The 26517-nt window shown below is 38.7% G+C and overlaps 1 protein-coding gene across 3 annotated transcripts in view; it reads left to right on the forward strand.

The window, feature by feature from the left end:
• Positions 1–310: 310 nt before the first annotated feature.
• robo1 (roundabout, axon guidance receptor, homolog 1 (Drosophila)) overlaps positions 311–26517 on the forward strand; it is a 226514-nt gene continuing 200307 nt past the window's right edge. The window contains exons 1-2 of one of the 3 annotated variants that reach the window (XM_086262022.1): positions 311–597; positions 24861–24985. In XM_086262022.1, the coding sequence (XP_086118148.1) occupies positions 24898–24985 (88 nt within the window). In that variant the 5' untranslated portion in view covers positions 311–597; positions 24861–24897. Of the gene's footprint in view, positions 598–24825; positions 24986–26517 lie in introns of those variants that run through there. The other 2 variants (XM_086262024.1, XM_086262019.1) reach the window with 2 other exon arrangements.

Here is a 26517-nt window from a genome sequence, read left to right on the forward strand (position 1 = left end):
TTCATATAAAAAAGACAACTGTTCTCAAAATGATTCTATAAGGGAAAAAAACAACAATAGGTTATTATTCAAAAATGTCTTGAATTTCGTTTGCTTTAGAAGATGTGGCCACGAGAACCTCGAGAACCATCTATAAAGCAGGCATTTTTTAGGAGGCTGTTTGGTTGCAGTCTTCTGACAGACACGCAGGCAGATATCGGTGCCGTTAGTTTAGCGCAGCTTTAGGACCCAGAGAGGCTGACGCGGCTGCTCCCTGCAGAAGAAGCATGAACAGATTTGAATGCGCTGGCTCTCCACCGCTACCCTAACACCACTGTACATAACGGACCGGAATTTCTCATTTTCACCCTGAAGGATAAGGTTTATCAAAGGACTCTGCATTGGTTCCAGTTTCCAATGGTTTGTTTCTGGGAAGCAGGATAACCCGCTTCCACTCAAGTCGCTCAGTTACTAGTTGTAGGCTGTCCATGTCCCTGGGTTTTGTTCACAGCTACGTGCACAGCAAATAAAAGTTTTACGGACCAGCCGGCATGGATCACCTCGGCTTTTAAGTGAAACACACACACGTGCAGCAGCCCGTCGCGTCATTTTGGAGAGGTAAGTTGAATTTCGCTGTTGTTAGTGAATAGTGCTGCGAAAAGTGCGATGACAAGCGCAGTTTGGTGAAAAATGGTGCTCTTTCTGTCGGTGCGGAGGCTTGCTGTGTACTATTGTCTGTGTGATTCATGGAGGCTAGTCTGCAGTTCTTCTGACTAAACACATTGCACAGACACACTGGTTTTCTATGCGTAAAACTGGTGCCTTTTGGTAGATTTTTCTTTATAGCGCATAAAACACGGTGATCTACTTTTACAGCAAATTTGATGTATTCGGGTACATAAAATTGTGTCGTAAAAATTAACATTTTATTTTAAAGCCATTTCCACAGCTAGTGTCATGTCGTCTTGTGATTTGACAAGTGTGTCTGTTACTTGTCAAAGCACCCTGTTGACTGATGGGCTGTCATACTCCGCCGGCGGAGCTGTCCCTTTTCTGTGGTGCTGAAACTTTCCCAACTGGCCGCGTGGCTTGTCGCATCACAGGAGAGCAGTGACAGGAATCAAGCAATGTACTCGTGTATTTTTGTTATTTCCAGGGACTGACATTTAGGATTTGAAAGGTAAACACAACTAAGCTCTTTACCGGTCTACCTGCAACATGATTCGTACAGGTTTTCAGTGCTGTAACTCCCACGGCACTGACTTACAGCACTGAAATCTCAACAGGGACTACAGTAAAAAGTGAGAGGGATGGAACAGGCATCATTTGAATGAACACAAAGGGAATTTAAAAAAAAAAACGGAATTTAATTAAAATTGTAAAACGATCTACTTTATGCTATATATTAAGATTTAAAGCATTAAGAGTTATGGTTATGCATTATAGTCAGTTTTGAACAGTTTTTGGTCTATTTATGGACTTTGCTTGGCTGAAGGCTTGCAGCTATGTGAACTCAGATTCACTGTGAGGAGCTCCTGTCTGTGATTGCTGTTATCACTAATCTGAAGCTCTTCACATCTGAGATTTACAATATGGCTGTGAGGATTTCTGTAGACAGGTGGAGTGCCGTTGATGCTGCTGCCATGGCATTGCTTCATACAGTATTTTCTATCTCAGCTCAAGCTCCAGAGCAGACTGCCCTTTGTAATACTGTGTGAGTCTTAATAGTCTTGGCAGCATTTGGCACAGTGGCACTTTACAGACTGATTCACTTTCTCAGAGAGCTGACCAGCGTTTTCTTTTCTTTTTCTTTTTCTTTGTCTTTTTCCTATTTTTGGTTTTAGTGATGGTGGTGATGAATTGGGCTGGCTGGATTTTAAAACCAATGAATGGCTTTTTTGTTATAATATAAGTCCCTCCTTGAGCATTTTTGAAGGCAAGTAAGAATTTCTGGAACTTCTCTTAAGACTTTTTTTTTTAATGTAAAAACACACATTATTATTGGAAATAATAAGATTACATATTTCTCATGCAAATTCGACTCTCCTGTTGTAATAATTTTATCAGTCTTTTTATAATACCCATTCCTGCTGTGTTACTGACATTTAATTATGTTATCAATTATTCTTTTGTGTGCATTTAGCATTTGTTACATTACAAAGACAATTCATTTTTCCCAAATCCCATTTTTGCTGTAATCTTATCTCTCCCTCTTCACTGCACTTCCAGTTCACATGTCGGTATATTACCATTTTCTTTGTCGTGACAAAGAAAATGATATTACATGCATATTAAACATGCTGGATATTCCATATCACACTGCATCAAATTGATAATAATTAGGTTCAAAAATTGAGATCAGGGACAAAACAAAGAATGAGATATTAGGGACTTATTCAGAGAGAATAATAGCAGAATTTAAAATCATTTTATTTGCAGCTTACTCTTGCTTTTGTTTGTTGAATGGGTGACTTTGCCCACTGTGAACTGCTGGTCACACATCTATGGTTGCTTCAGTAAATCTCTCTAATCCAGAGAGGCGGATCATATATGCCGTCATGGCAAATTTGGGGCTTATCAGCAGACTTGAAATTTTGTGCGTGGCAGTCAGAGCGGGACATGAAGAGATCTCATCTAACAGGATTAGGGATATTTGGAAATAAGACAGCAAAGCGGGTAATGAATAAAACATTAATACATTGTGAGTAAAACCAACAACAGTAACTAATAAAATCAGTAAAGATTCTTTGAAAGGTTTTCCTGTCACAAATCTCCAGAATTGCATTACAATATTTTGATTGTGTTTACACACTTTCACTGTTTATAAAAAGACCTGTTCTCACTTATTAGTATTCACTGGTTAAGAAGATTGAAAGATTTCCAAAGAGTACAAGAAACCATCATTCAAAATTGCAGGTATTTCATGTATTCGAAACATTTCTGCAATAGAAAATGACAAAAAAGAAAAAACCACAACGATAACCCATTGTTAGGTGAAAATGATAGAGGAAGTAACCATTACTCTTCTTCATCTACTTTCCACCCTGAAGATGTTTGAATACCCTGAGGCTTCTGACGATTGATTTCTATTTTATTGTTTTTATTTTTCATTTCTCTGTCATACCGGATGAAATTGCTGTCCTGCAAGGTTGCTTGATTGAAAAACTCCAGTTCAGTTTAGCTCATCCCCCTCAGAGCCCCGAGGCTGTGGCTCCATCAACGGGGAGATCCCGTTCCCTCTGACACCCGACCTCACATGCAAAAGGTCGAGGGCTGCTCGCTGTCGGCAGGTCTCATCATTCCCCCATGACACGGCCATTATGGTGCCCCCTGGATGGCATGTCAGTCACCTATGGTGGCAAGTCAATTAGTCACGTCTTAAGGGAGTTAGGGTATGTTTGCTTGTTGGATTTTGTCATTCATCTGCATGTGGAGGACACGCTGGAAAGGGATTACAATTTTCCCATCACAATCAGTTAACTTACTGTATGCCACAAAACAATTAAGGACTCACATTTTTATCTTAATTCATCAAACGTTCCTCAAGTAATTGTTAAGAAAACATGTTATAAGACCAAAGTTAAGAATAAATGACTAACAAAAACAACAGAATGAGAAAAAGATGAAGGCTTTCTAGAAAAGTCAGAATTGGGATGCAGGAGATTGTGATCAAAGTTGTGGTTTAAGGTGTCTATGCTTGCCTCTCAAGGAGATTCAGTGTTGTGTGAATCAAACAGAGAATTTGCAGCACCACATGGAGATTTATGCTGTTAAGTACCTGGATGATTGCTTTTTTCTTAAGTCTGTCTTTACTCTGTATGTGTGTATTTTTAACAGAGGTTGCTTGTTTGCAGATGTCTCATGAATGACTCACTTTCTATTTTTTTCCACTTTTTCATCTTGGTCAAAATACAGGATTCTCAAACCACATCAATATTTTCTTTGATGAGGGCTATTATAGTTTTTCAGCTTTAATATATTTGTCTTTGCCAGGCCAGTAGTTGTATTTTTCTATGAACATACTGTCACAGAAGAGGAATTTGTTCTGTGCCCAAATCTGTAATGTCAAAGCAATGTACAGCTCCATAAAGTGTGAAATGGAAACGATTGAAAATGTGGCTGAGAGTGTATTCCATGATTTGTCTCAAGATAACTGTGCATTTGCTGCTCTAAAACTCTGAGTAAAATGGGCCACATAAAGTGTGATCTCGATCAGCAGTAGCTGGCTCTAAGACGCCCTGTTGCACACCTCAGTACAGAAAAAAGTTTAAAAAAAATGTTTAGCTGCTTGCCACTTAGTATCAAACCAAATGTATTGGGGGTAAGCCTTTGCGATAGACTGCTGTCCTATCCCTGGGTTTGTGTTGTGCAGCTGCTGTAAGCTGCTTCATGCCCCTGCATCAGGTGATAAGCTCCTGGCCCGTCAGCCTCCTCAGCATGCACAAGTTTCCCTACATAGTAAAGCTAACAGAGAAATGTAAATGCTGAGAAAAGCTTTCTGTGAATGCAAAAAAAAAAAACCCTCACTATTCACTGTCAGCCTCAAGATCCCTAACAAGACATCTGATTTTTAGACAAAAAGGTTAAAGTAAAAACAAAAGAAGTTTATTAATAAAATCCATAATATACTGTGGGTAGAAAGAGAGACAAAAAATGCTCTTTTTTGTAGTGTTCAGTGGTGGCTTATGTTGTTAAATGTCATGTGGTTTCTGGTGTTGCTTATATTCAAAAAAGTTTAATTGTTAAAATGTTGACAAGTGCTTTGTTAGTTCTTCTTCAGTTTAGAAGTGTTGAACAGAAAAGTTGTTGTTCTCTGTTGTTTAACATCAAAAGTGAATGAAGTTGTGCATTTTTGCATTCACAGGCCACATAAGAGCTTTTTTTCTTCTGTCCAAAAGTTAAAAAAGTACAATAATCATATTTAAAGATTAAAGTTCGTATTAAGGTAGTACCATTTAAAATGGGATAATATTACCAGTTTTTTAGATTGCTGTTGTCATGACAGCACCCCCTGTTAGTACTTCTAACTAGATTGGCAGATCTGTGCAGTCTGTCAGTGTAATGGTTTACATCTTGGAGTCTACACGGATCTGAGGTCAACACAAACCTACTCCTCGCTGTGGGTTTTGACAGCAACTTTCTCATTTTCCATCCTCGTGACTATACCCTTCCAACAGAAACAGGATGCTTCTCCTTTTTATAATCTGGGACCAACTTAAGGGCGCTGGAGTTGCTGACACAGCAGGAGGGAATTAATGCTAATGTTAGAAAGCTAACTTATCCAGTTCTCAATCCTTTCTTCATAGTGAGGGTTAGCTATCGAGAAGTCTACCATGCTGGCTGCTATTTCTGAGAGGAACACGTTCCTAGAATAGCACAAGTCCCCCATATGCTGAAAGTTGGAAATGTCAAATAAGCAGCTATGTGTTGTTGCAACGCTTGAAAACTCACTCTATTACTGCTTAAAGACCATACAGAGGATGTACAGTCAGATACATAGCGCTATGACATTTACTAACAATACTAGTGCACAAATGTCAGTCAACTGCTGACATTATCCTTCTCAGGAAAATGTACACAATAGTTCTAGTGTCATCTCAGTTTATGTTTTCTTGTGAAGAATTCAAATGAAATGTGAAAAAAATAGTTTTAAGTCTTATTCTTCTCCTTCTTTCATTTCCCAAGGCCTATCATCTGCCTCTGAAAAAAAAATTTTTTAAGTGTTACCTTTGAATTACTGCACTTACATATTCAGCTTTTACCCAAGGGTTAGGAATAAGAATTCAGTTTTCTTCCCTGCCATATCTTATATCTTGATTTTTCTCCTCTAGCTCATTGGAGTATGCCTACTTTGCGATAAAACTCAATATTAGTGTCTGGACATCTCCTACATCACTGGCACCCACACTAGCCAGTATCTGGCAGGATATCTGTGGTTTATTATTTTGTGTTTTTCTTGCTATAATGTGCTGCATTATTTAACAGGTTTTAAAGTCATAAAACAGCTTGGGTCCCAGCGGGAGGCACTGAGCTGTACTTGGGGTGTTTTTTCATTTCTGGGGATTTTTAAAGCGTCTTTTGATTTTGGGGGACTGTCCTGTGCCTGGACACAGTTTGAAATGTGGGGTGGAGGCAGAAAGGGGCTGCTGAATATCACATTTTTTTTCTTATCAGAAGGTTGTCCTCCCCCTTTTTTTTTCCTTTTCTGCCTTAGCTCTACCTTCTTCCTTTCATGTGCCTCTGATATCACGATCAGCTGCAGTAACTGCTCCACTGCTTCTTGGGATGAGAATGCCTCAGTCCCTCAATCTCCATATTACCCAAAGCACACTTAATGAATAAAGTGCCTTTTACTGTGCGACATTGGACTGAGTGGAGAGCACAAAAACCAAGGCAAGGTCACTTCTGCAGTGTGTTCTTGTTAACTCAAATTCTGAATGCCAGCTGTTATTTGCATGCATTTGTTTGTCTCACGCAGTTTCTTTAAACATAGTGGCCAAGTTCTGCATACTCAGCAGTGGCTCATTGTTTGATGTCAATACCCAATTCCAAATGGGATGAGAAAGAGTACACAGTTGCCTGGTGTGTATTGTCTGTCAGTCTCTCAGTTGTCTGTGCTGCTCTAAATTTGCAACAAAGTCAAATGTACCCTGTGTATGTGTGCACATTCATTTGCATTATTTGTGTGTAATAACATCCACTCCCAAATATGAATCTGAATAATCAGTTAGCAGTGCAAATGTGCACAGCTTTTTTGTTTTTAATGTGTGCATGTGCCGGCTGAGGTGTATGCAGCCACTGGGATTAGTGGTAACCCATAACGTAGGCCAGGTCATCAGTAAGGAGCACATCATCTTGTCTCAGCTCCCCACAGAGACAAAGGCAGTAGATACCCCCTTTGTAGCAGCTGGGAACAAAGCACTAAATGTGCAGACTTGCATTAATGCAGGTAGATTAAAAAAAGATATATGGATTAATCAGCGCAATAGATATATTGAAATGTTCTCTCTCGTAGCCGACTCCGATCAATGGCCATTATGCTACTTGGATACATGTGTAAAGAGTCCCTTTCTCCCTGTCTGTGTACACATTTTGCAATAGTTTCTTTGCTTAATGATGGGTTGGTGTGGCCCTGTGGACATCGTTTGTCCCCTTTAATTACCTGGAGGTAGAGATTGTTATTCATGGTAAGGGACGGGGGAATAGTTGTCTGTACGCCCCCCCTCCCCGAGGCCTGCTGCTCTGAGCATTGATGTGGGAGGATGTGCAGAAAACAGATGCTACCCCATGATTTCTGAGTGTTTGTACTAATGATGAGCATCACTAGTCTATCTTTCAACCCTTTAATGGAGGTTCAGCTTGATTTAAAGTCAGATTTTATGGATGGAGCAGTAGTTTCTAGTCTTTCTCATAACCAAGGGCTGCGCTGCAGCTTTTAGACAGCGATACTGTATTTTTTTTTACTTTGCCTTGTCCTTTAGAGGTTGATGTAAAGACAGCTTTATGTCAGATCTGGTACTGCTTGTTTTTGAGGCAAACCAGCAAATTTGTCCCATTCACTGCGAGCCGTGTCTACCTCGATCTTCTTTCAGCCAGACAGCCATTGATCACTGTTCATTTTAGTGCAATGTGAAAATTAACTTGCAGAGACTCAAAATTATTCTGCGATAGGTAATCAATTACATTTTTCAGCTATATGCCATCTCTTATTGTTAGGCTCAATTGCACTTTGAGAACTCGGTTTGTTGTTGCATGCAAGGATGGAAAGACATTTTGGACTTTAGAGTTGGCTAATACTGCACTGACAGACTCTGATGCCCTTAAAGCAACCCCAGGAAACAAAATTTTGTAGCGTTCCAGCAAATTTGATGATTTCTTGGATTTGGATAGCTGATGTCACTCAGGTTTCCGACACAATTAGGTAATCTGGACTGAAAATGAGGGTAACAACTACATCGTCTATTATATACCGCTACAAAGCACAGTTTATACCTTTTACCTCTATTTACTTCATTATCTGAATATTATCAACAAGGCTCATTTGGGCACTCCAGTTTTGGATATGAATACTGTTCATTTGAATATTCATATTATTGGGAAGGCTGGTAGATATTTCTTCCTCCTTGTCTTGTGTGTGAGTCTCTATCCCGCTTGTATTTAAGTGTTGGGCTGGATATGTCCCAAAGGCTGGCTCTAATTCCCTGTGGTGTCCATCAGACCCCTGTCCCTCGAAGCTCTGACAGAAGGAGCTATTATTTTCTCATCGCCCTGGTGGCCTATGTCCCCTGGGAGACGCGTCACCACGTGACTGACAGTTCCGTAAACACAGCCCTGGGGTGACTGAGTGAGAGCTCACTGCAGCGACACCAGCGTCCCGCCTCTCTCCCTCTTCCTCTTCCTCTCTCTCTTTCTCCAGACTTCTCATCTCTGTGTGTCTATCTGTCATGACCTGGTCCACCCTCGGCCTCCCTACTCCACCTCTTCCCATTACCCTCACCTGACGCTCAGGGTCAGAAGCCACCTGTGTTGAGGCAAGTTTATTGCTAACCTTGCTGCACCCTTTCCACCAGCTGACCATGAAACAACCCCCACCCCAAACAGCTTTGTCATCTATGATATTCAACACATTTTCAATATTTTTAGGTGCACTCTATTAGTTCCTTTAATGCAGTATCATAACAACATGGCACAGATTGCATGGGCTGGTGCAGCTCCACTGTGTATGTGTCAGTAGGTCTAACTCCGATGTAACTAAGACAGATGACTATGTCAAGGTTGTTTCCCCACAGGGCTGGGAGAGTAGTTCTCCTCCCAAGCTGCTCCGCTCCCTCCACTTTTCAGATTTCACTGGGGCCTCACAGCTTATTGTAATGACCTGATGTAGATTCAGAATCAGCAGCCCGGGACATCCATCTACATCAGGGTGCAGGAGACAGGAATACCCTCCAAGTCTGTCTGCGAGCTTGAGTGTGTGTGTGTGTGTGTTTATGTTTGTCCCTTCATGTCTGTTCACATAAGAACAGCGTTTTTGTTCCTGAACTAGGTCTAGGAGATATGGGCATAAAATTCCTACTGGAGTTTTTACACTGAATGGTGCTAGATGATCTTTTCCACAGAGTGGGCTAGCTGTTCATTTGCAAGTCAAAGCATTATGTGAGATGTCAGAAGCACATCTATTACAACCAAAAACTGTGATTTAGAAAAAAAATGTGATGACATACTTAAAAGCAGTCAGGAGCCAATGCACATTTTTGAGAAACTTAATAAGATCATTTTTCATATTCTGTTATAATATTTTAAATGTAACTGTTTCACTGGGTATACTGATTTTACTCAGTTGGGGTTTTTACCCAGCAGTCAAACATTCTTTTCCAACAGAGGACTCAAAGCTGTTAAGTCGCTTTCTTCAAAGCCACCAGAATCCATTGACAAGAATAGTAATTTCACCTAGAAGAACAATGGAGTTGCTCATCTACAGATGTCTCAAACCATTAGTTTGAGGTATTGTGAGCCTTTTGGAAGGGTTCATTTTGATCCACCTAATGTGTTCTAGCACCAGAGTTGCACAGCGCAAGATAAGCATACTTTCACTTTGACTGGCGTGAAAATGAGCTATTTTTTTTATTAAGTTATTCAGTCTCTTGCTCTTCTCAGTTACCACTTACACCACCTGAATGCAACAATGGCCTCTTGTTTTGGTCGTAAAACTTTTAAGTTCTTCTTTTAATATTTGTTGGAGATATTTATGATATTGTGAACATATAATGTTTAGCTACTGAGTATGCCCGAATGCCTCAATCCAAGAGTAATGCAGTTGGGTATTTTAGAAGACACTTTCTATGCGCTAGGCTTTTGTGCTGCATTACCTTTTACTGCTAAAACTGAATGTCAAATATCTGCCAATTTTAAGAAAAAGACTATAGTTCAGTAGAGTACTATTTTATTATTCATCATGAATTTTGAATCAGCTGCTGCAGCTGGACGCAACTTCTATTCTATTTAACGTTATCTATTAAACATTAAATAATAATTAGTTTTTGGCATCTCCCATTGCATAAAGGGATTATAGGTTATGAATGTTTTTACCCTGAAAGTTTATAAACATTTTCTAGCTATGATTTAAGTGATGATTTATCCTTTTAAGAAGTTTAGCATTCACACGTGACTTCTGACTTCTTCTTATCACTTTATCTTTAACAGACTTAAATTTTTTAATTCTGAAACTTGGTCAATGTCACATTTAGCATGGCTATCACTTTTACACCGCTCCCTGGAAGTTCTGTTCCAACCTGTGTGCTCTATGACTTTACAACAAACCTATAACTTGTGCAAAGGGCAAACAGTTAATTCTTTTTTATATCCAAATTTCAAGTGAAGGATCATCTCTGGTGATGAAAGGCATGTCTCCGGCTTTGACTGAGCAATTTTCTGTAGTTTTTTATTTGAAGAGTCCACAGTTTTCTAGCCTAAAGGCAACATGTCAGGTGAAGAGCAAAACCAGAAGCATGCTCAATTTATTTTATTTTTTTTAAAGATTCATCAGGTTGTACACTGTGAATTCGTCCCCGAAGGTAAGACTGGCAGAGCTGACTTGTACAATAACATACTGTGGTGCCTGAGGGAGAACATTCAGAGGAAACGATCAGAACAGCAGTGCGTCCCATCTCATGCCAGCTCAGAATGCACTGAAAACGCATTTTTTGCTCTTGAATTTTTTGCTCAAACAAACACAATCTTTCCTGAGCACCTGGACCACTCGCCAGATTTGGCAGCCCCACAGCCTCGCCCACTTCCTGAAAATCAAAATCAAGTTGAAAGATTGCTGTTTTGGTACACTGGAGAGGATCCAATGCCCATTGCAGAAGGACAAGTTCAAGGGGACAAAAATAAAAAACTCAGTGAAAACAGTTACCAAGCGCATGAGACAACTGATCGCCAACAGCAAAATCTAAATCAGGTAAGGTTTTATATTTTTATGGTTCTGTCCTCAGAACATTTTGATCACATCTTTTATATAACTCTCCTCATACAAAATTTAAGGACATTGTTCAGTCAAGATTCCCCAAACTATATTTCACATTCTTTATGCCAGGCTTCTATAAAGCATATTATAAACGTTCTTTTAATAAATAGTCATAATTGTAAGGTGGGTTAGAGCAGGCAGTATTTCACCAAAGTGTAAATATTTTATCACCTTCTTTTTTCAGATTAAGTCTGGGAGATGATAGTGTAGTGTTTAAAAGTCATGTTTGATGCTTTAACTACCTGCACTGTTTCCACTACACTGGAACATTTACAATGATGTAAGTCCATTGTTCCTATAGGAAATAAATATATAAGTTAATAGAGAGTCAAGCCATAAAATAAAGAGACACTCAACCCCTGCCCTTTCTCTGCAAATCTTTTTTTTCAGCTCCACATCTGAAAACCGTCTCGCACCTATTGGCCAATTGCCCTCCTTGCCTGCAGTTACATAAATACATTCTAAATGAGTAATTTTATAAGTAAGCCTGTTTTGGCAGATAAATATGTTTGTTTTTAGCATTTAATGCCGGAAACAATTAGCCTGATTCTGTCTGAAGATAACAAAAGAAATACACATGCTACACTAAACAGAACTTATGTCCAATATATTAGATACAACTGACATGAAGGCAATTGTAACTTGTAACAAACCTTGACACAGATGTCTACTTCAGGCTACAGTTAACACAGGCTCACCAAAATTGGGCAACAGAAGATTGAAAAAGGCTGCCTGATCTGATGCGTCTCAATTTCAGGTGCCACATCCCACTGGTAGGGTCAGACTTTGGTGTAAGCAGCATGAAAGAATGGATTCACGCTGCCTTGTATCAATGTTTCTTCCTCAGCTTGTAATGAGTGGGGGATATTTTCTTGGCAGACTTTGGGCCCCTGAGTACCAAATGAGCATCATTTAAACACCACAACCTACCTGAGTATTGTTGCTGAATATTGTCCATCCCTTTATGACAGCACTGTACCCATCAACTCGTGGCTGCTTCCAGCGAAATAATGTGCCATGTCACAAAAGGTGGTCCAAACCAATACTTACAAGGTGAGGTGTAACTAATACATTTCCCCAGTGTCTAAGATTAGCAGCTGGCAACCAATTTAAATTTAATGTGTGGGACCTGGTTTTAGAAAAATGACCTGCTGATAGAAAGGGGTGAAAACTTGTTCATTTGTTGATGGCATTGTGGAGTTAAGTGGAGATGATTTTTTTTGTATTGTTACGTATTTTTAATTACGTATAATTCATCAGGAAGCATTCACTTTCTGCAGGAGACAATTTTAAAGAGTCTCATATTTCTCACTTTTCATTCAGTTTAATTCATCTTTAAAAAAAAGAAAGTGCCAAATCATGAGTCATCTTCTGGCACTTTATAGAATAACATTAACACAATAATTCACCCTTGAGCAGGGACTTGAAGACAGTGTACCTCAAACAGTTTGGGTTAGGAAAGAATGTGGGGGGGACACACATGAACAATGAGAGCTAAATGGCTTTGTGTGACAGAGAAAGGAGATTTAAGGACTGACTGTTTAGATCACAACCATAGTCAGTATATGTTTAACACCCCAGATCTGAGGTGATATTGATCTTCCCAATTGCCTTCAGAAAGAAAACTTTTAAAAAAGTTGACCAAGAAAGAGTTTTTACTACTTTTAAAAACCCATGTTCTGTCCATATCGTAATTCTCTCTTGACAGCCTATTAATGGAACTTGAGATGCATTTTAAATGAATTCTTTTGATGTCTCTGTCCTTGTATGCACTCAAATGATAAAATACACTGGAGATGTAGGTGTGTGCCAGCATGTGTTTCTGTAGGTGTCTGATTTAGTAGAGCAGGTGATACCTACACTTGAGAGGACGAGGCTAATACTAACAAGGGCAACATTTAAAGAGCTTGTGTTTTTAGCACTTTCAGATTTAATACCCTGCCCTATCAACAAATTAACACTGGCACTTTTCTTTCAAATTTAAAGTACCATCCGTAACAAAGCAGGCCTGCTAACATTGCAATACTGTTATAAGAGACTTTATGTTAATGCAGCTTTGCAGAGCATGTAAGTGCAAAGTGAACTCTGAGTAGTGGGAAAGTCAATGAATATTCAGCTCAGTCTTCTTTCTATTTGACTGCCACTGTAAAGATAAATGAAGAGGCATGAATCTGATTTTGTCAGTTATTTTCATAACCTGACTCTAAGGTAGGACTCTGTAATTGCCAGTTTGATTTACCTGGTAGTGTCACTTTGTGGAGAAAAAGACAAAAAGTTTGAAACAGAAAAAGCATATTTTGACAAAAGAAGAGTCTGTTAAGCATTTCTCTGAGCACATTACATTTACCAGATGCTTGTGGGAAAACCTCAAAAACAAGAGAAACAAAGTTTTTGTCCACTTTGACCCTCTGTTTTAATTGGCTAAGGGAAAAGGAGGCTGGGATCACTGCCTGTCAGTGTGTGAATACTCTAATTAACTAGAACCTTGGAGCATTGTAATCTCTGGATTTTGGAGTATCATAATGCATTAACTTTAATTAAGCTTGTGAGCTACGTGAGCTAATTAGATGAATGTGCTTATTTGTAATCTGGATAATATGAATACATTTTACACAAACTGAAATCAGTCAGTCTTGCTAATTACAGTGTGTGTGATAGCTCTAATTGGGTACCGTGTGCCTGCCTGTCGACGATACACTCTCTGTTGTTACTATCTGTGCACCCGGCTTAGGCTAATGTGTTGAAATCCTCATGGAGAGATGATGTGCTCGGCTGAAGGCTGACAGTCCCAAGGAGAAAGGCTCACCATGTCGGAGCCTTGTTGAACCACGTACATGTTCAGGACCACTGCTCCTGTCTGTCAGCAACAAGGCAGTGCAAACCCACTGTGTTCTCATTATCTACCTGATTTTTCCTCTCTTTCCTGCTCTGTGGCAGTCGTTGCAGCTGCTGCTGTTTATCCCTGTATAGTTTTCATGTCTCATATCACACATTTGATCTTTGTCTGCTGTTTGCTGGAGCATGAAAGTCTACCACTATGAATTGTCAGGGCCAGTGGTTTGAATGTTGAAAGGGGAGGAAAGAACTGTATCCATTTCACAGCTGGTCCATTTTAAAGATGGATTTACAGTATCAGTTTCTTGAGATCGGGGCCGTCTTGTAATCATTATGACTTATAAACATTAGAATCATCTGTTTTGCCTTCAAAACTGCTTTAATTCTCCATAGCATAGATTCAACAAGGTGCTGGAAACATTACAGCATGTACAGTAACAACCTCACACCGACCTGTATAGATGAAAGGTTCCATAGTATGCAATGAACTAAATGTCACATTTAAGAAAGCAGTTTAAGATGGTCTGAGTTTTGTGACATGACATGTTATCCTGCTGGAAACAGCCATCAGAATATGGGTTCACTATGATCATTGAGGGATGGGTGGTCTGTTGTCACTAATACTAAGGAATCAAAATGTGCCAAAAATATCCCTCATACTGTTATACCACTAACTCCAGCCTTAGCCCTTTATAGATGGTAGGACGTGTCCATACTTTCATGTCTTTTACACCAGATTCAGACCCTGTGATCAAAATGTGGCACTATAAATGGAGTCTTGTCAGAACAGGAAACACTTTTCCAATCTTCTATTGCCCAATTTGTGGGGGAGCGCATTTAAATTGTATTCTCATTTTCCTGCGCTTAGCTGGTAGGAATGGCGCCTGGTGTGGTTGGTGTAGCCCAGCTGTTTCAAGGTTTGTGCTGCTGTTTTTTTTATGTAATTCATTTAACCTTTATTTATATGGGTAGTCCCATTGAGACTCAATGTCAATGTCAGAGATGCTTTTCTGCATACTCTATTTGCAACAAGTGTTACTGTTGTCTTCCCATTAATCAAATCTTATCTGACCTCTCACCTCAACAAGATATTTTTGCCAAGAGAATTGCTGCCAGTTGGATATTTTCTCTTTTTCAGACCATTTTCTGTAAACCCTAGGTGGTTGTGTCATTGAATTCCAGTAAATCAGCAGTTCCTGTAATATTCCAACCAGTCATTCTGGCATCAAAAATATGCTACATTTAAAGTCACTTAAATCATCTTTCTCCCCCAACATTCTGCCCTTTACTGTGATAAGCTGACCTGGATGAATGAAGGTTCCATAGCACCATGTTTTGTCTTTATGTAATCTTTTAATAAAAGACATACTCGACTGTTCAAGCTATAATTTGCATGGAATCTTCTGACTGTATTCTGTGACAACGGTGCGTGGATAATATGTTGCTATAAATGAATCTGTGATTATCTTTATTGTCCGTCAAAAGCCAAGCAAACTACTGTTACCCTGTATCGTCATTAGAGACCTTTTATTAAGGCGAATTAAAAACCTACAAAGACCTACAAAGTTTGTGTAGCTCGATTTATTTCAGATTTCCACAATATGCTCAGTTTTTAATTCAGCAGATCATCGTACTCAAGTTTACATCCCTAAAACCACTATGTTGCTGCCATGTGATTGGATAAACATAGAAACTGATAGTAATGAAGTGCAAATACTTTCTTACTTTAAGCAGAATTTTCAGTAGCTATACTTGAATATTTGCTTTTTTCTCAACTTTTAACTTTTATTATCTACATTTTAACACAAATTTAGGTACTTTCTCAGTACTAATTTCTGTACTTACATTTTCATAACATGCTTATTGTCTTAGCTGTAAGTCAAATCAAACTGGTTTGGAGCTAAATGGAGGCAAAAATAAAACATGAAATGCAATTCCATTGGTGTATCCATTACTGCTAAATGCAAATGAAGCGATGAAAATGGCAAAGATTATATAATTCATGCATCATTGCACTATACTCTGAGGATAGACTGTGCCAGAATGATCTGGAACAATGAGGACTCACAGTATTTCAGCATCTAGGTAGCACTACAGAGAAAAAGCCAGTATAAAGAGAGTAACTTTTTTTTAAGTGGCAGGCAATTTCAAATGCAACATTTTGAAACGCTTAGCAAATTTAATCACACATGCAAATTGTATCCATGCAATTTGTCACATGTGTCTGCCAGCTAAAGGTACAGCTGCTGTATTTCTCAGGGAGAGAAAGGAATGTGAGATAGCTTTACTTAGAGATGGAGAAGGATGAAAGAAAGCAGGAGAGGAAGAAGAGAGATAGGGACTGCTCAGTGACATTTAATAAACTGGGATTATAAAGCTTGCTAAGAATGTCCTTATTTATCCGAGAATGTTATTGAATTCATGATGTGTTGCTGAAGTAAAATTTTATTTATTTATTTATTTCATATTGTGAAAAGTCCTGCAAAACAAACTGAACTATGCTATTTGGGTGACTGGCAGTGCTGCGACGTTTAAGACAGGATATAATGATTAATTTGCAAAATTTTGGTGAAGTTTACAGTAATGCACAATGTTCCACTGGTGCGAAGTGACTATGATGTTCATGGTCAATGTTAGGGTTACACTGAGTAGCAAATTAGCTATGATGACTGCACACCATCTACTTATAGGTTGTTAAATTTAGTTGGCTAACACAAAGAGCAGCAGCACAGCTCAGCTCCAACTCTGCTGGAGAGTTAGGATTCCCACATCTGCCAAATCCTACCTTAACTGTATAGGTGTAAGTCACCTATTTAAAATCTAGGTCCCAGCAAAGAGAGATTTAAAAAAAATCCCTTTGTTTCTCTTCCTGTGTTCTATGAAACAGATGTTCAAGATGAGTACATATGCTAGAATTATGATTTAAGTTTACAAAATAAAATTGCATAGCAGGCAGAGGGTGTCCTTCAAAGAGCTACTTTTTACTCAACTGGAGAATAAATTAAATAAACTAGAATAATAAGTATAATAAGTAAAGTATAATTAGAAGCATAAATTCCTCTTTTTCTGCTCTGTACAATGGGGTGGGATTCAGTTACATATAATACAATGCTGCTACAATATTCTGCTCACAATAATGACAATAACAGGGCAGGACATTTTTATACCATACCCCATATACAACAGTCATCTAAGATTTATCCAATATGTAAGAGAAAAAAATACCCTAAACGTGCATGAATTGTGTACTGTATTATTTATTGTCATTAAATTGGCACATAATTTAGTTAATTTGCTGTCTGATTTGTCTTATTCTGTGTTTCTTCTTCTCTTAGTTAGTTACTTTTTGTTTACTTTACCTCGTTCATTTGATAATAGAGATAAGGAATAGTGACTCTGGTAAGTCAAATACTGAAAGACAACGTATCATAACAGAAACCTGTAGAAGATACTGCTGTATCATTATTTTTTCCGACACTTACTGAGCATGCATTCCATAATTGCTCCTCTTACGCTTTATCAAGTCATTTGATAAATGCTTCTTATTCTTCAATTTTATTTATTTCTTTTGCTCAGTAAAACATTATAAAGTTTTCTTAACAGTTTGATAAATACAGGCCTAGAGCAGTATTGCAAAATGGAGTCCATAAAGCTGTATTAGAGATTGCTGTGTTGTATACAAGAACCCTATTTATTTTCAGGATTAACTGTCTTACATCATACTGTTATGACAAAAAGCTTAACTAGGTCTGTAAAGATAAATGATACATGATAATTCACTACAGAGGCAGCAAGAGTTATGTTGGCTAATAAATGAGAAAGAGAACATGTAGCATGGAGGAAACAGAAGAAAATGTGCCTATGGCCCAATTTCAAACAGACGCCTGGAGTCATGTTGTCTTCAGTCTGCCTTCGTGGTTCTGTATTCTGTTTATTCAGCTTGAGGCATTCTCTGACAGCTGTGCTGAAATGAGCTCTGTAAAGTTAGAAACAGACCTCTGAAGTTAAAAAAAAGTAGTCTTACACAACCACCATTGTGACACTTCTTACACTATACAACCCCACAGGGAACTGCAGCCCGGTTTCAATCAGACATCACAGTGAATAGATGAATAGAAAAAACAAGGTGTTACAATGATCTGTACACAAACTGTAAATGCAGTATATGTCCAGACATTATAAACTGTCAAAGAACCCCCCCTCCCCCCAGAAGCCTTATCTATTTATAGGTTATTACACAGAGCGGGTTGAGATTCATAAGGGCATATGGAAGGCAGAAGGAGATTGTCAGCCACTGTCACTTACAGTAAATGAAACCTCTGCTACTCCTGTCCTCCAGAAAGTGCATCTGAAACACACTATTAACTTTCCCATTGCTGATGTCACTTTTTATTGCCCCTTGGTTTCAGGTTTTTCTGAGTTGGCAGGCTCTGCTGCACTCCTTTCCAAACCCAGATAGATGCTTGTGACAGAGCATAGAAATACAGCAATGATGGAGATATTATTCTGAGGATTTAATTTGCCAGAGTGGGTTGGGAAAGTGCACCCTCATGATGATTAATGCAAAAAACCCCATGCTCTGCTTTAGGAAAACCGTCCACTGTCTAGCTTTTGTCTATAAAATCTCTGAGATTTTATTAACACACATTTTTCAACCGTGTTTAGCCTGGAATTGAAAAGTAAGCTTAGTGCAGTTGTAAACCTGCCTGTGTGACATTTTAATCAGTTTTATATGTATATTTCTATATCTAACAGTTTGTTTCTGTGCCTGTCATATGGTGGATGTGACAGATGTTAAATCTGAGAGTGTTTAGTGAGAGGTTAATTACAAATCTGTATGCAGTATGTGGGAACTGGTTGTGAATTAAATTGGAAAATGCCTGCAGCTCATCTTCATCCAGCTGATATCCAATGTAGGTGAGTCTGAGTAATGAGATGGACCAGTTTGTGGGATGAAGACCATCAATTAATCATTTTTAGTTTCTTACAGAAAATATAGTTAGGGATGATTAATAGCAACTATTAATAAGATATTGTTAATGACCAGAGGTCTGCGACTCTACTGTGAGTGCTTAAACCGGCCATCAAGGGACTCGGTGTTGCTTTGCATGTGGCAGAGGGTAAAACGTGTGCTGCTTTTGTGCGGGGCATAATAGAGAGTGGCATTTGAACATACGCTTGCCGCATTGTGCACGCGTAATTAACATTGCATAATCTACCTGCTTACATAGCAACTTTTGTAATTAGAGTTATGATTGCAGCAGGATAATGACAGCGATTCTGCAGCCGATAATGACTGTTGTGCTCTTGGCAGTTGCTGCATTGTTTGTGTAGCAGACTTCTGACATATGGGACACAAAAGGACACAATAGCCAGGCTGACTGCTTTTGTTCAAACCCAGGCAGACCCAATCACTGCAGACAAATTGCGCTGTAAGTCGTCCAAATGATGCTGACCCTGGGAAAATGGTTCAGACACATAAGAATGGGCCCATAATGCGAAAACCTCGGCTACTTTAAGCTTGTGGACACTGAACCTGAGCACAGAACCTATAGCTCCCTGGTGCTCTCTGACTTCAATAATACTGTTTCACTGAGAGACATTTCTCACCGAGTAACAGCTTTTGCAATCTCCCAATCATGGTCTAAAGTCACTCAAAAGGAATAAAGTTAAGTTTGTATTAACTAAAGGCCTGTTTTATTGATATTAGAAAACAAATGTATGTTTTCTGTTTACAGAAAGAAGCACTTTGCCCAGCTTTTAAAAATATGTCCACATGGAGTAATAGGACTAAATAGGATTGGATGTTTTTATGGTAATACTACTTCGAAAAAATCAAAGAACCACCCATCTGTATCCTGAAATAATGGAATTGTCCTTTAAAGAAATGGTGGAGCCTTTATTCAAATAAATTAAGAGTTGTCAAAGATGGCATCTTGATAGCAGGCACTTAGGCCTGTGGCGTCACTCGCTGTGCAGTCAGTGGGGACAGGTCCATAGTGCAGGCTAAGGACTAATCCATCATCACTAGTGAAGGGGCTGGGGGCCATGCGCTTGGCTTCTCACTCCAGGAAATAACAAGCTTTTAATTTTTTAAAGATCACATTCATGAGAAGACAGGTCACTATAAGGAAGCCAAGTTACCAAGCTCATCTCCGGAGAGATACTGGAGTGGCTTCAGCTGTGATTTGAGTTTTATTTTTTCTTCTATCTGCATCAACTTCCCGGTTCTAGACAAAGAGATGCTTATTAAATTGGATCTGCTTATTGTCTAATTTTTCTATACCAGAATAAAAACCTCCATCTAGGCTAGTAGCTTCCACCATTAAAACAAATCCAAATGATCATTCACTACATGACATACAGTAGCAATGAACAGAAAGTGGGACAGTGAAGACGGGTCTCTCCCGGTGGAATGGATGGAGCATATGCTGTTATGTAAGTCAACTGCAGGGCGTCTTAATGGCTGCAGATTTGTTTCTCGTCCCTGAATGTTGCCACTGTCTGCACTGTGGTTCCCACAGCAGTGTGGAAGATTGGTAGTAGGTCTTGGAGGAGCATGAGAGATATGATTTACACAAAGAAGGAAGGACAGGTCAGCCACGTGTCATCCACCCTCCCTACCGATCACTTTCCACCACCCAGGCAGGTTAATCCGTTTATTGTAATGAAGTGAAGGAGCATAATGTGAATGTGAGATCCTTAATCCAGTGTTGGCATTTTTATGAGAAAGGAGAAGACATGGTGACACAGAGAACGGAGTGCATGAGAGGCACAGGGACTATTCATCAAAATACAGTGCTGACATGGCACAGCATGATAAACCACACCTAATGAGATTTGCAGGTGTATGTACAGAAGCAGCAAATCCCCTTAATGGTATTGATGACCACTGCACATGTACTGTAAATGTATTCTTTTTTCACTCATTCATTGTAACCTGTTCCGATACAGTAGGTTTTATCAGTTTATGCACATTTCACCAAATCAGAAATGGACTGCTATGAACTGAAGCTCATTGTTCATTAAAGTGTGATTCCCATGCGCTTTTGTTTGGGTCGCTATTGTTGTACCAGTTACTGTACATATGATTCAAGTCTTTTATAGATATATATAGCACATGGCGCACTAATCCTTAACTCTGGAATCTGAATCTAAGAAAAAATGTAGTCAATGAATCGCTAAAGCAGTTTTTTTTATTATTGAGCAGGAAAAAGCACAGAACTTTTATAATATAAGATTTATTTAATACTTATAATACTGTTTGACCTACTCTCAAATCTGTTTGACCATTTCCAGGTGTGCCAAAATATTCAGAGAAAGTGATAAAAGAAAAGAAAATGTGATTTCTTTAAATAGTGAGGAATACATTTCAGAAATAAATGACATCTACAGTCAATATTTCATGCAAAAAGGCATTTCTATCTATTTTATTTCTAACTGCTGAAGCTATAGCAGTCTGAGTTAACAAACCCTGTGGATATTTTTGTCCCAGTGGTGGGTAATTGTTATTGCTGTGTTCTAAAAAACAAACCTGCATGTGACTATCATCTTTCTGGTCCTGCAAGGCAAAGGAACACGGAAGAAACAAAGGTACCGATTTAATCCTAAAAATACCTTAATGTTGGAAAATATCCAGTTTTATTTGGCTAACTTTCAGCAATATTCCACTCACACACAGCTAAGATGAGGCTGTGAAGGGCATCGGATGCATTTCAGAAGTAGGGTCAGTGGCAAATAGAAATACTCATTAATACTGGAGAGGCCAGGGTCTATAATGGAACTGCTAACCCTGTGGTTAAAGACTAAGAGCTTTCTGATCAAAGTCACCAAGATAATATTGCTTGTCAGTATTTGAAATTTTAGGTTCTCTTCAAACTGGGGACAAATTGTGACCAGATATTTAAAACAGCATGAGCATATCAGCAGTGTTTGTTTGTAAGAAAGACGGTAAAGAAGCACGTCAGTAGAGTATTTAGCAATAAACTTTATTCTGGATAGAAAATAACAAGAAAACGTCAGATTGAAATATTAACTATTAAATTAAATACTCTACCTGAGTACTCAAAGTGCTTTATACAACATGCCATTCATACAAGCACTTTTTTCTGTGCTCAAATGCTTTCTATCTAACATTCACACAAAATCAGATGCCAATGAATGCACTGGTGTTAGTGCTTTGCCCAAGGATACTTGACATACAGACTAGAGCAGCCAGAGATCGAACCATCAACCACAATGTTTTTGTGTTAATGTTTTTGTGCTTTATGTCATCTAATCTCTAAGAATGGATGAAATTATGGTAGTTGGCATAAAGTGATCCATGAGCTAAAAAAGTGTGGAATGGGGCATCTTTATGGTTAGTGACATTTCCCAAACTATATCACGTGATCAACAAGTGTTGAAGAGAAAATGCGAACAGAAAACTAATTTCTGCTTGTACACTCAAACCAGTACTTTACAAGAAGTCTTTGCAATTTAATCTTTCAAATAGTTATTGCAAAATGATACCATGCATTTATGTCACAGTTTAACTTTATGTTTTGCATTTATTGTATTTGTTTATGTCATACCAGTTGGGCTGATTCTTTGAAATCTTGAAGTCTTTCGGCTTTTTATTACACTATCTTTAAACATAAGCATAAAACTGATGCATTACAATAAACAAACATTGGCAAATAACTGCCTTTAGTAATTGTCAGCTTATTTGTCTGTTGTTATGCTGATTGCACTCGACAACGGCAGTTTCAGCCTTTTCAGCCAATACATCCCCAATGCTGTCCCTCGGTGCTTTTGCTTCCCAAGCTGCTTTACTGTTGGTTAGTGTGCAGTTAGTATCAGAAGTAGAAGATGAAAGAAAAAAAAGGATTAAGCAATGAAAAGTAGAAGTCCCAGTCAGAGGTAAAATGAAGTTCATTCTTATAACCAGAGGTCTCCACTTAGCTTTCCCGAAAGTTATTTGCCAGTCCTGTATTTAAACATTTCACCTGAGAATTTCCAGGTTCATGGATAGTTCACATGGATTTTGTGTTTTCTTAATTCATCACGAAATACTTGCAAGTTGAGAAAAACATATGTCTTTGTTCCTTAATGTTCGATAATATTTCACCCACAGGTTGTGATTCCTGTTGAGTTGGCATTGCCTCGGTTTTGTAGGCCTACAGAAATCAATTTGTGGGCAGCGACTGTTCTGCTGATGGTTCCCGTCTTTTGTTGGAGTTGGTCACTGAGCCAGCAGCAATGCTGCTTGTCAGTGCCTGATTAATTGGCTTGAATCCATTCAGCAGTCATTGAGTCAGATAAAAAGAGACAATAAAGTCCTTTCATTCCTCCCAAACTGAATCTGTAGTGAACAAAGTCGAAGGCGCTGAAACAAGTCTAGCGAAACATGTGCATTCCCTTTGATGGAAGCAGGTTTAATAATGAGTCCTGAGCAATAGTCAATGATTGGACTGTGATGCATCCTTATGTGTGTTTGTAGTTTCCAGGAGGTAGGGCTCAAATAAATCTTCTTTTATCTCCAATTTGTCCATTCATCAATCAAATGGAACACTGTGATGAGTTGAATTATGAATCCAGCTCCCTACTTGATGGAGGGTTGAGGGGGTCCTCCCAATGCCATTCCCAAACCAAAGACCTCTGATGCTGACTTGTCACAGCCATCTCCTTACTGGTAATTGGGTATTTATCAGATTGCCTGCAAGAGGAAGATGCAGTGTTTATCTGACACAATTATCAACAATAATGGGGGATGCTAGCCTGCTAGTCTTCAAGGAAACTGTTAGTATGGTATGGATTCACATGGCCATGAGTAGTGAATGCAACAACTGGGACTTTATAAGACATTTAGGCAGGAAAATGATTGTCATATGGAAACAAATGTGCAAATACAACAAATAATTCTTAGAGTTTGCTGTGACACTGAAGGAATAAAGTAATGAAAACACATGTTGGTGCAACCCCAACGTTGAGATCTAACAGAGAGACTTTTCAGTGACTTATCTCATTCAAAAGCCAGGAAATAAAAGAGGTGCAAGACTAAATCGATGCAGCTGTGAGGAAAAGAATGACATAAAAGCTTCCATGATAAGTGGCAAATACATGGTCCATTTAGTGCGTTATTAAAAGACATGCAAGTCTGGAAGAATTAAGTAATATGAAACCAGAAAGTTTTCATAGCAGTGCCAAATTCACTGTCATTGCAACATATGTTGAATTCCACTGGTTGTTGTGGAATGGTAATGTAAATCATCATTATAAATGATCCAATGCTTGTAGAGACTCAGTCACTGCTGTGGTGCCTTGAAATATTTGATAAAGCATGTCCATCATGTTTTTGTTGAAGCATATCCAACTCAAGGAGTATGTCATGCCTGGAAAAAAGGCTGTAAAGAGAAAATCATACTGCCTCACAGCGCAGGGAGGGAAGTCTGAAAGACCAAGAAACGAAGCAGTCAAGGCTGCCTGGCCTGCTGGATGTAATCAAACAAGGGTGACCAGGTTGTTCCACAGATGGCTGATCTGGAGAATCCTCCGATTTATTTCCATGCCACAGACGGTCCTTGTCACTATGTGCAGGTGATTTCAGTAGGGCAGCATTCTCTCTCTCTCTCTCTCAGACACACACACACACCACTAAACTCTGACATCTTGGCTCCCGCGTCTGAAATCAATTTGACACAGACTTCTGTTGTGTTGTGAACAAAATAAGATGCTAGGTCAGAGTTTTGCAACAAGGAAAGTTGATTTGTAGCCTTCTTGGCATTGTTAGCAAGACTGAACTCTCTTCTGACAAAGAATTATGGAATGACACTGAATTACAACGTGAAGGAACTCATTAAAAGATTGTGAGTCATTTAGATGTGAGAGCTGCGTTGTGTATTATGATTCTTGAAAGTAAGAAGTAGGAAATTTTATGCATTACACAACTTTTTTTTTCTTTCCGGTTGGTATTTACATGTGTGAGAGAATTCCCAGCTATATAACCGATGTTTAACTGTTTGTTTTTAATCTGTTTTTTCAGTTTGACCTTAAGTGATGCCAGGACAGTGAGCATCATTATGCGTGGCACATGGTCAGGGGCCACGCCCCTCTTCATTATGGTCCTCCTCAGGCTGGCTTGGGGTCAAGAGGTTCCTTTAATCCCAGGTAAGACATGACATGTTTCTCAGCACGTGCTTGTCAGCTCATCAGTGATCAAGACTTCATGGTCTGCCTCCATCGTCATGGTTTGTCTGTGTCTGTCTGTCAGTCAACGGCTGTCTGACTTATTGTATGCTTGACACCGCTCTTGTAGCTTTAGTGACTTACTGTTGACATGGGACTTAAATCCTGAATCATTTGGAGCTAAGATAACTTTTTTTTTGCCAACTTTTTTTTGGCACAAAGTAATTTTCTTGGTGACATTTTTTACAACAAGTAAAAGCGTTTGCAGCTCTAAACCTCAAGTTATTTGCACAACTGTTCCTGATTCACTGAAAGGTACTTGTACCTGTGGAATATTTAGAAAAGTCCCTGATTTTCCAAACAACAAAATAAAGAAGTACACTACTTTGTAACGGCCCTCCGTGGCTTGAGCACACTAATATTCAGAAAATTTTAATTTTGCACTGCTATGAACTTACTTTTGCTTGTCAGTATGAAAATAATTTACACCTTACCCACCTCTTCCCTCTTCTTGGGTTTGTAAAACAATACAATACAGAATGGAAGGGTTACAAAGACACAAAATACACAGAAACCTTAGATGGACAGTAAAACAGATATAGAGATTCTAAAGTTATGCCAGTAAGATGATCTTGTTTTAAACAATTTTTCTTGAACTTGTTTGGGAATTTGATGTACAAGTAAAGTACATGAAATAAAGCAGAGTCATAGGAATCATAGGAATTAAAGAAAAACCAGCTGTGGTGGGGGCTGCACATCCAGCCACCATTCAGTTATGTTCATTATATGTGTCCAAAGTATACTGTAGATGTTACTAACACTTTATCCTTCCGCTGATCATTATTATCAACTTCTTTAGGAGTCCTCTACATGTTTGATGACGTTATTTTGAAGATCCCTGACAACATATATGTACATATATTGAATACATGCACTATATGGACAAAAGTACTAGACCAGCAACATGTTACATTTGCAGGATCTTCTTGCATGGAAATGGATGCCATGAAGCTGCATGGTTGGAAAGCACATGAATTCAAGTATTAGGAGTTGTTTTTGTAGTGTATGCGATTTGGAGGTGAACTTTTTCAAGTCTTAGTTTTGACTGAGTAAGTGAATTACTCTGTAGTTTCTGATAAAAAGTTCAAGTTCACAAGGTCACCAAAGGATTTCACATCCTTTGAAAATTGCAAGTTATTAAAAATTGATTTTTTATTTTTTATTTCATTTTTTACAGTGGGAAATAGATTGAAATAACCCACAGATTGCTAAATGAATACTTCACTGGCTTCTGCCATCAATATCTGAAAGTTGGTCTGTTGACTTTTACAGATTTCTTTTCTTATCTGTCTATGAGATAAATAATCAAAATTGTTCCATGTCTTGTTTGCTTTAAGACTTTAAGATATGGTTGTTTTTACATGACTGATTTTCTAACCTGTGACATTTTACTGAAATGTCTCCCTGTTTGAGATAAGTGAACCACCCACACTATGTGCTTTTGTCACCGCAAT

The sequence above is a fragment of the Aulonocara sp. 'chitande type north' Nkhata Bay genome, linkage group LG14 (genome assembly GCF_057382095.1).
Source record: "Aulonocara sp. 'chitande type north' Nkhata Bay isolate Kocher_YH1m ecotype deep benthic linkage group LG14, A_spYH_male_GT1.1, whole genome shotgun sequence".
In the NCBI taxonomy this organism is placed as follows: Eukaryota; Metazoa; Chordata; class Actinopteri; order Cichliformes; family Cichlidae; genus Aulonocara; species Aulonocara sp. 'chitande type north' Nkhata Bay.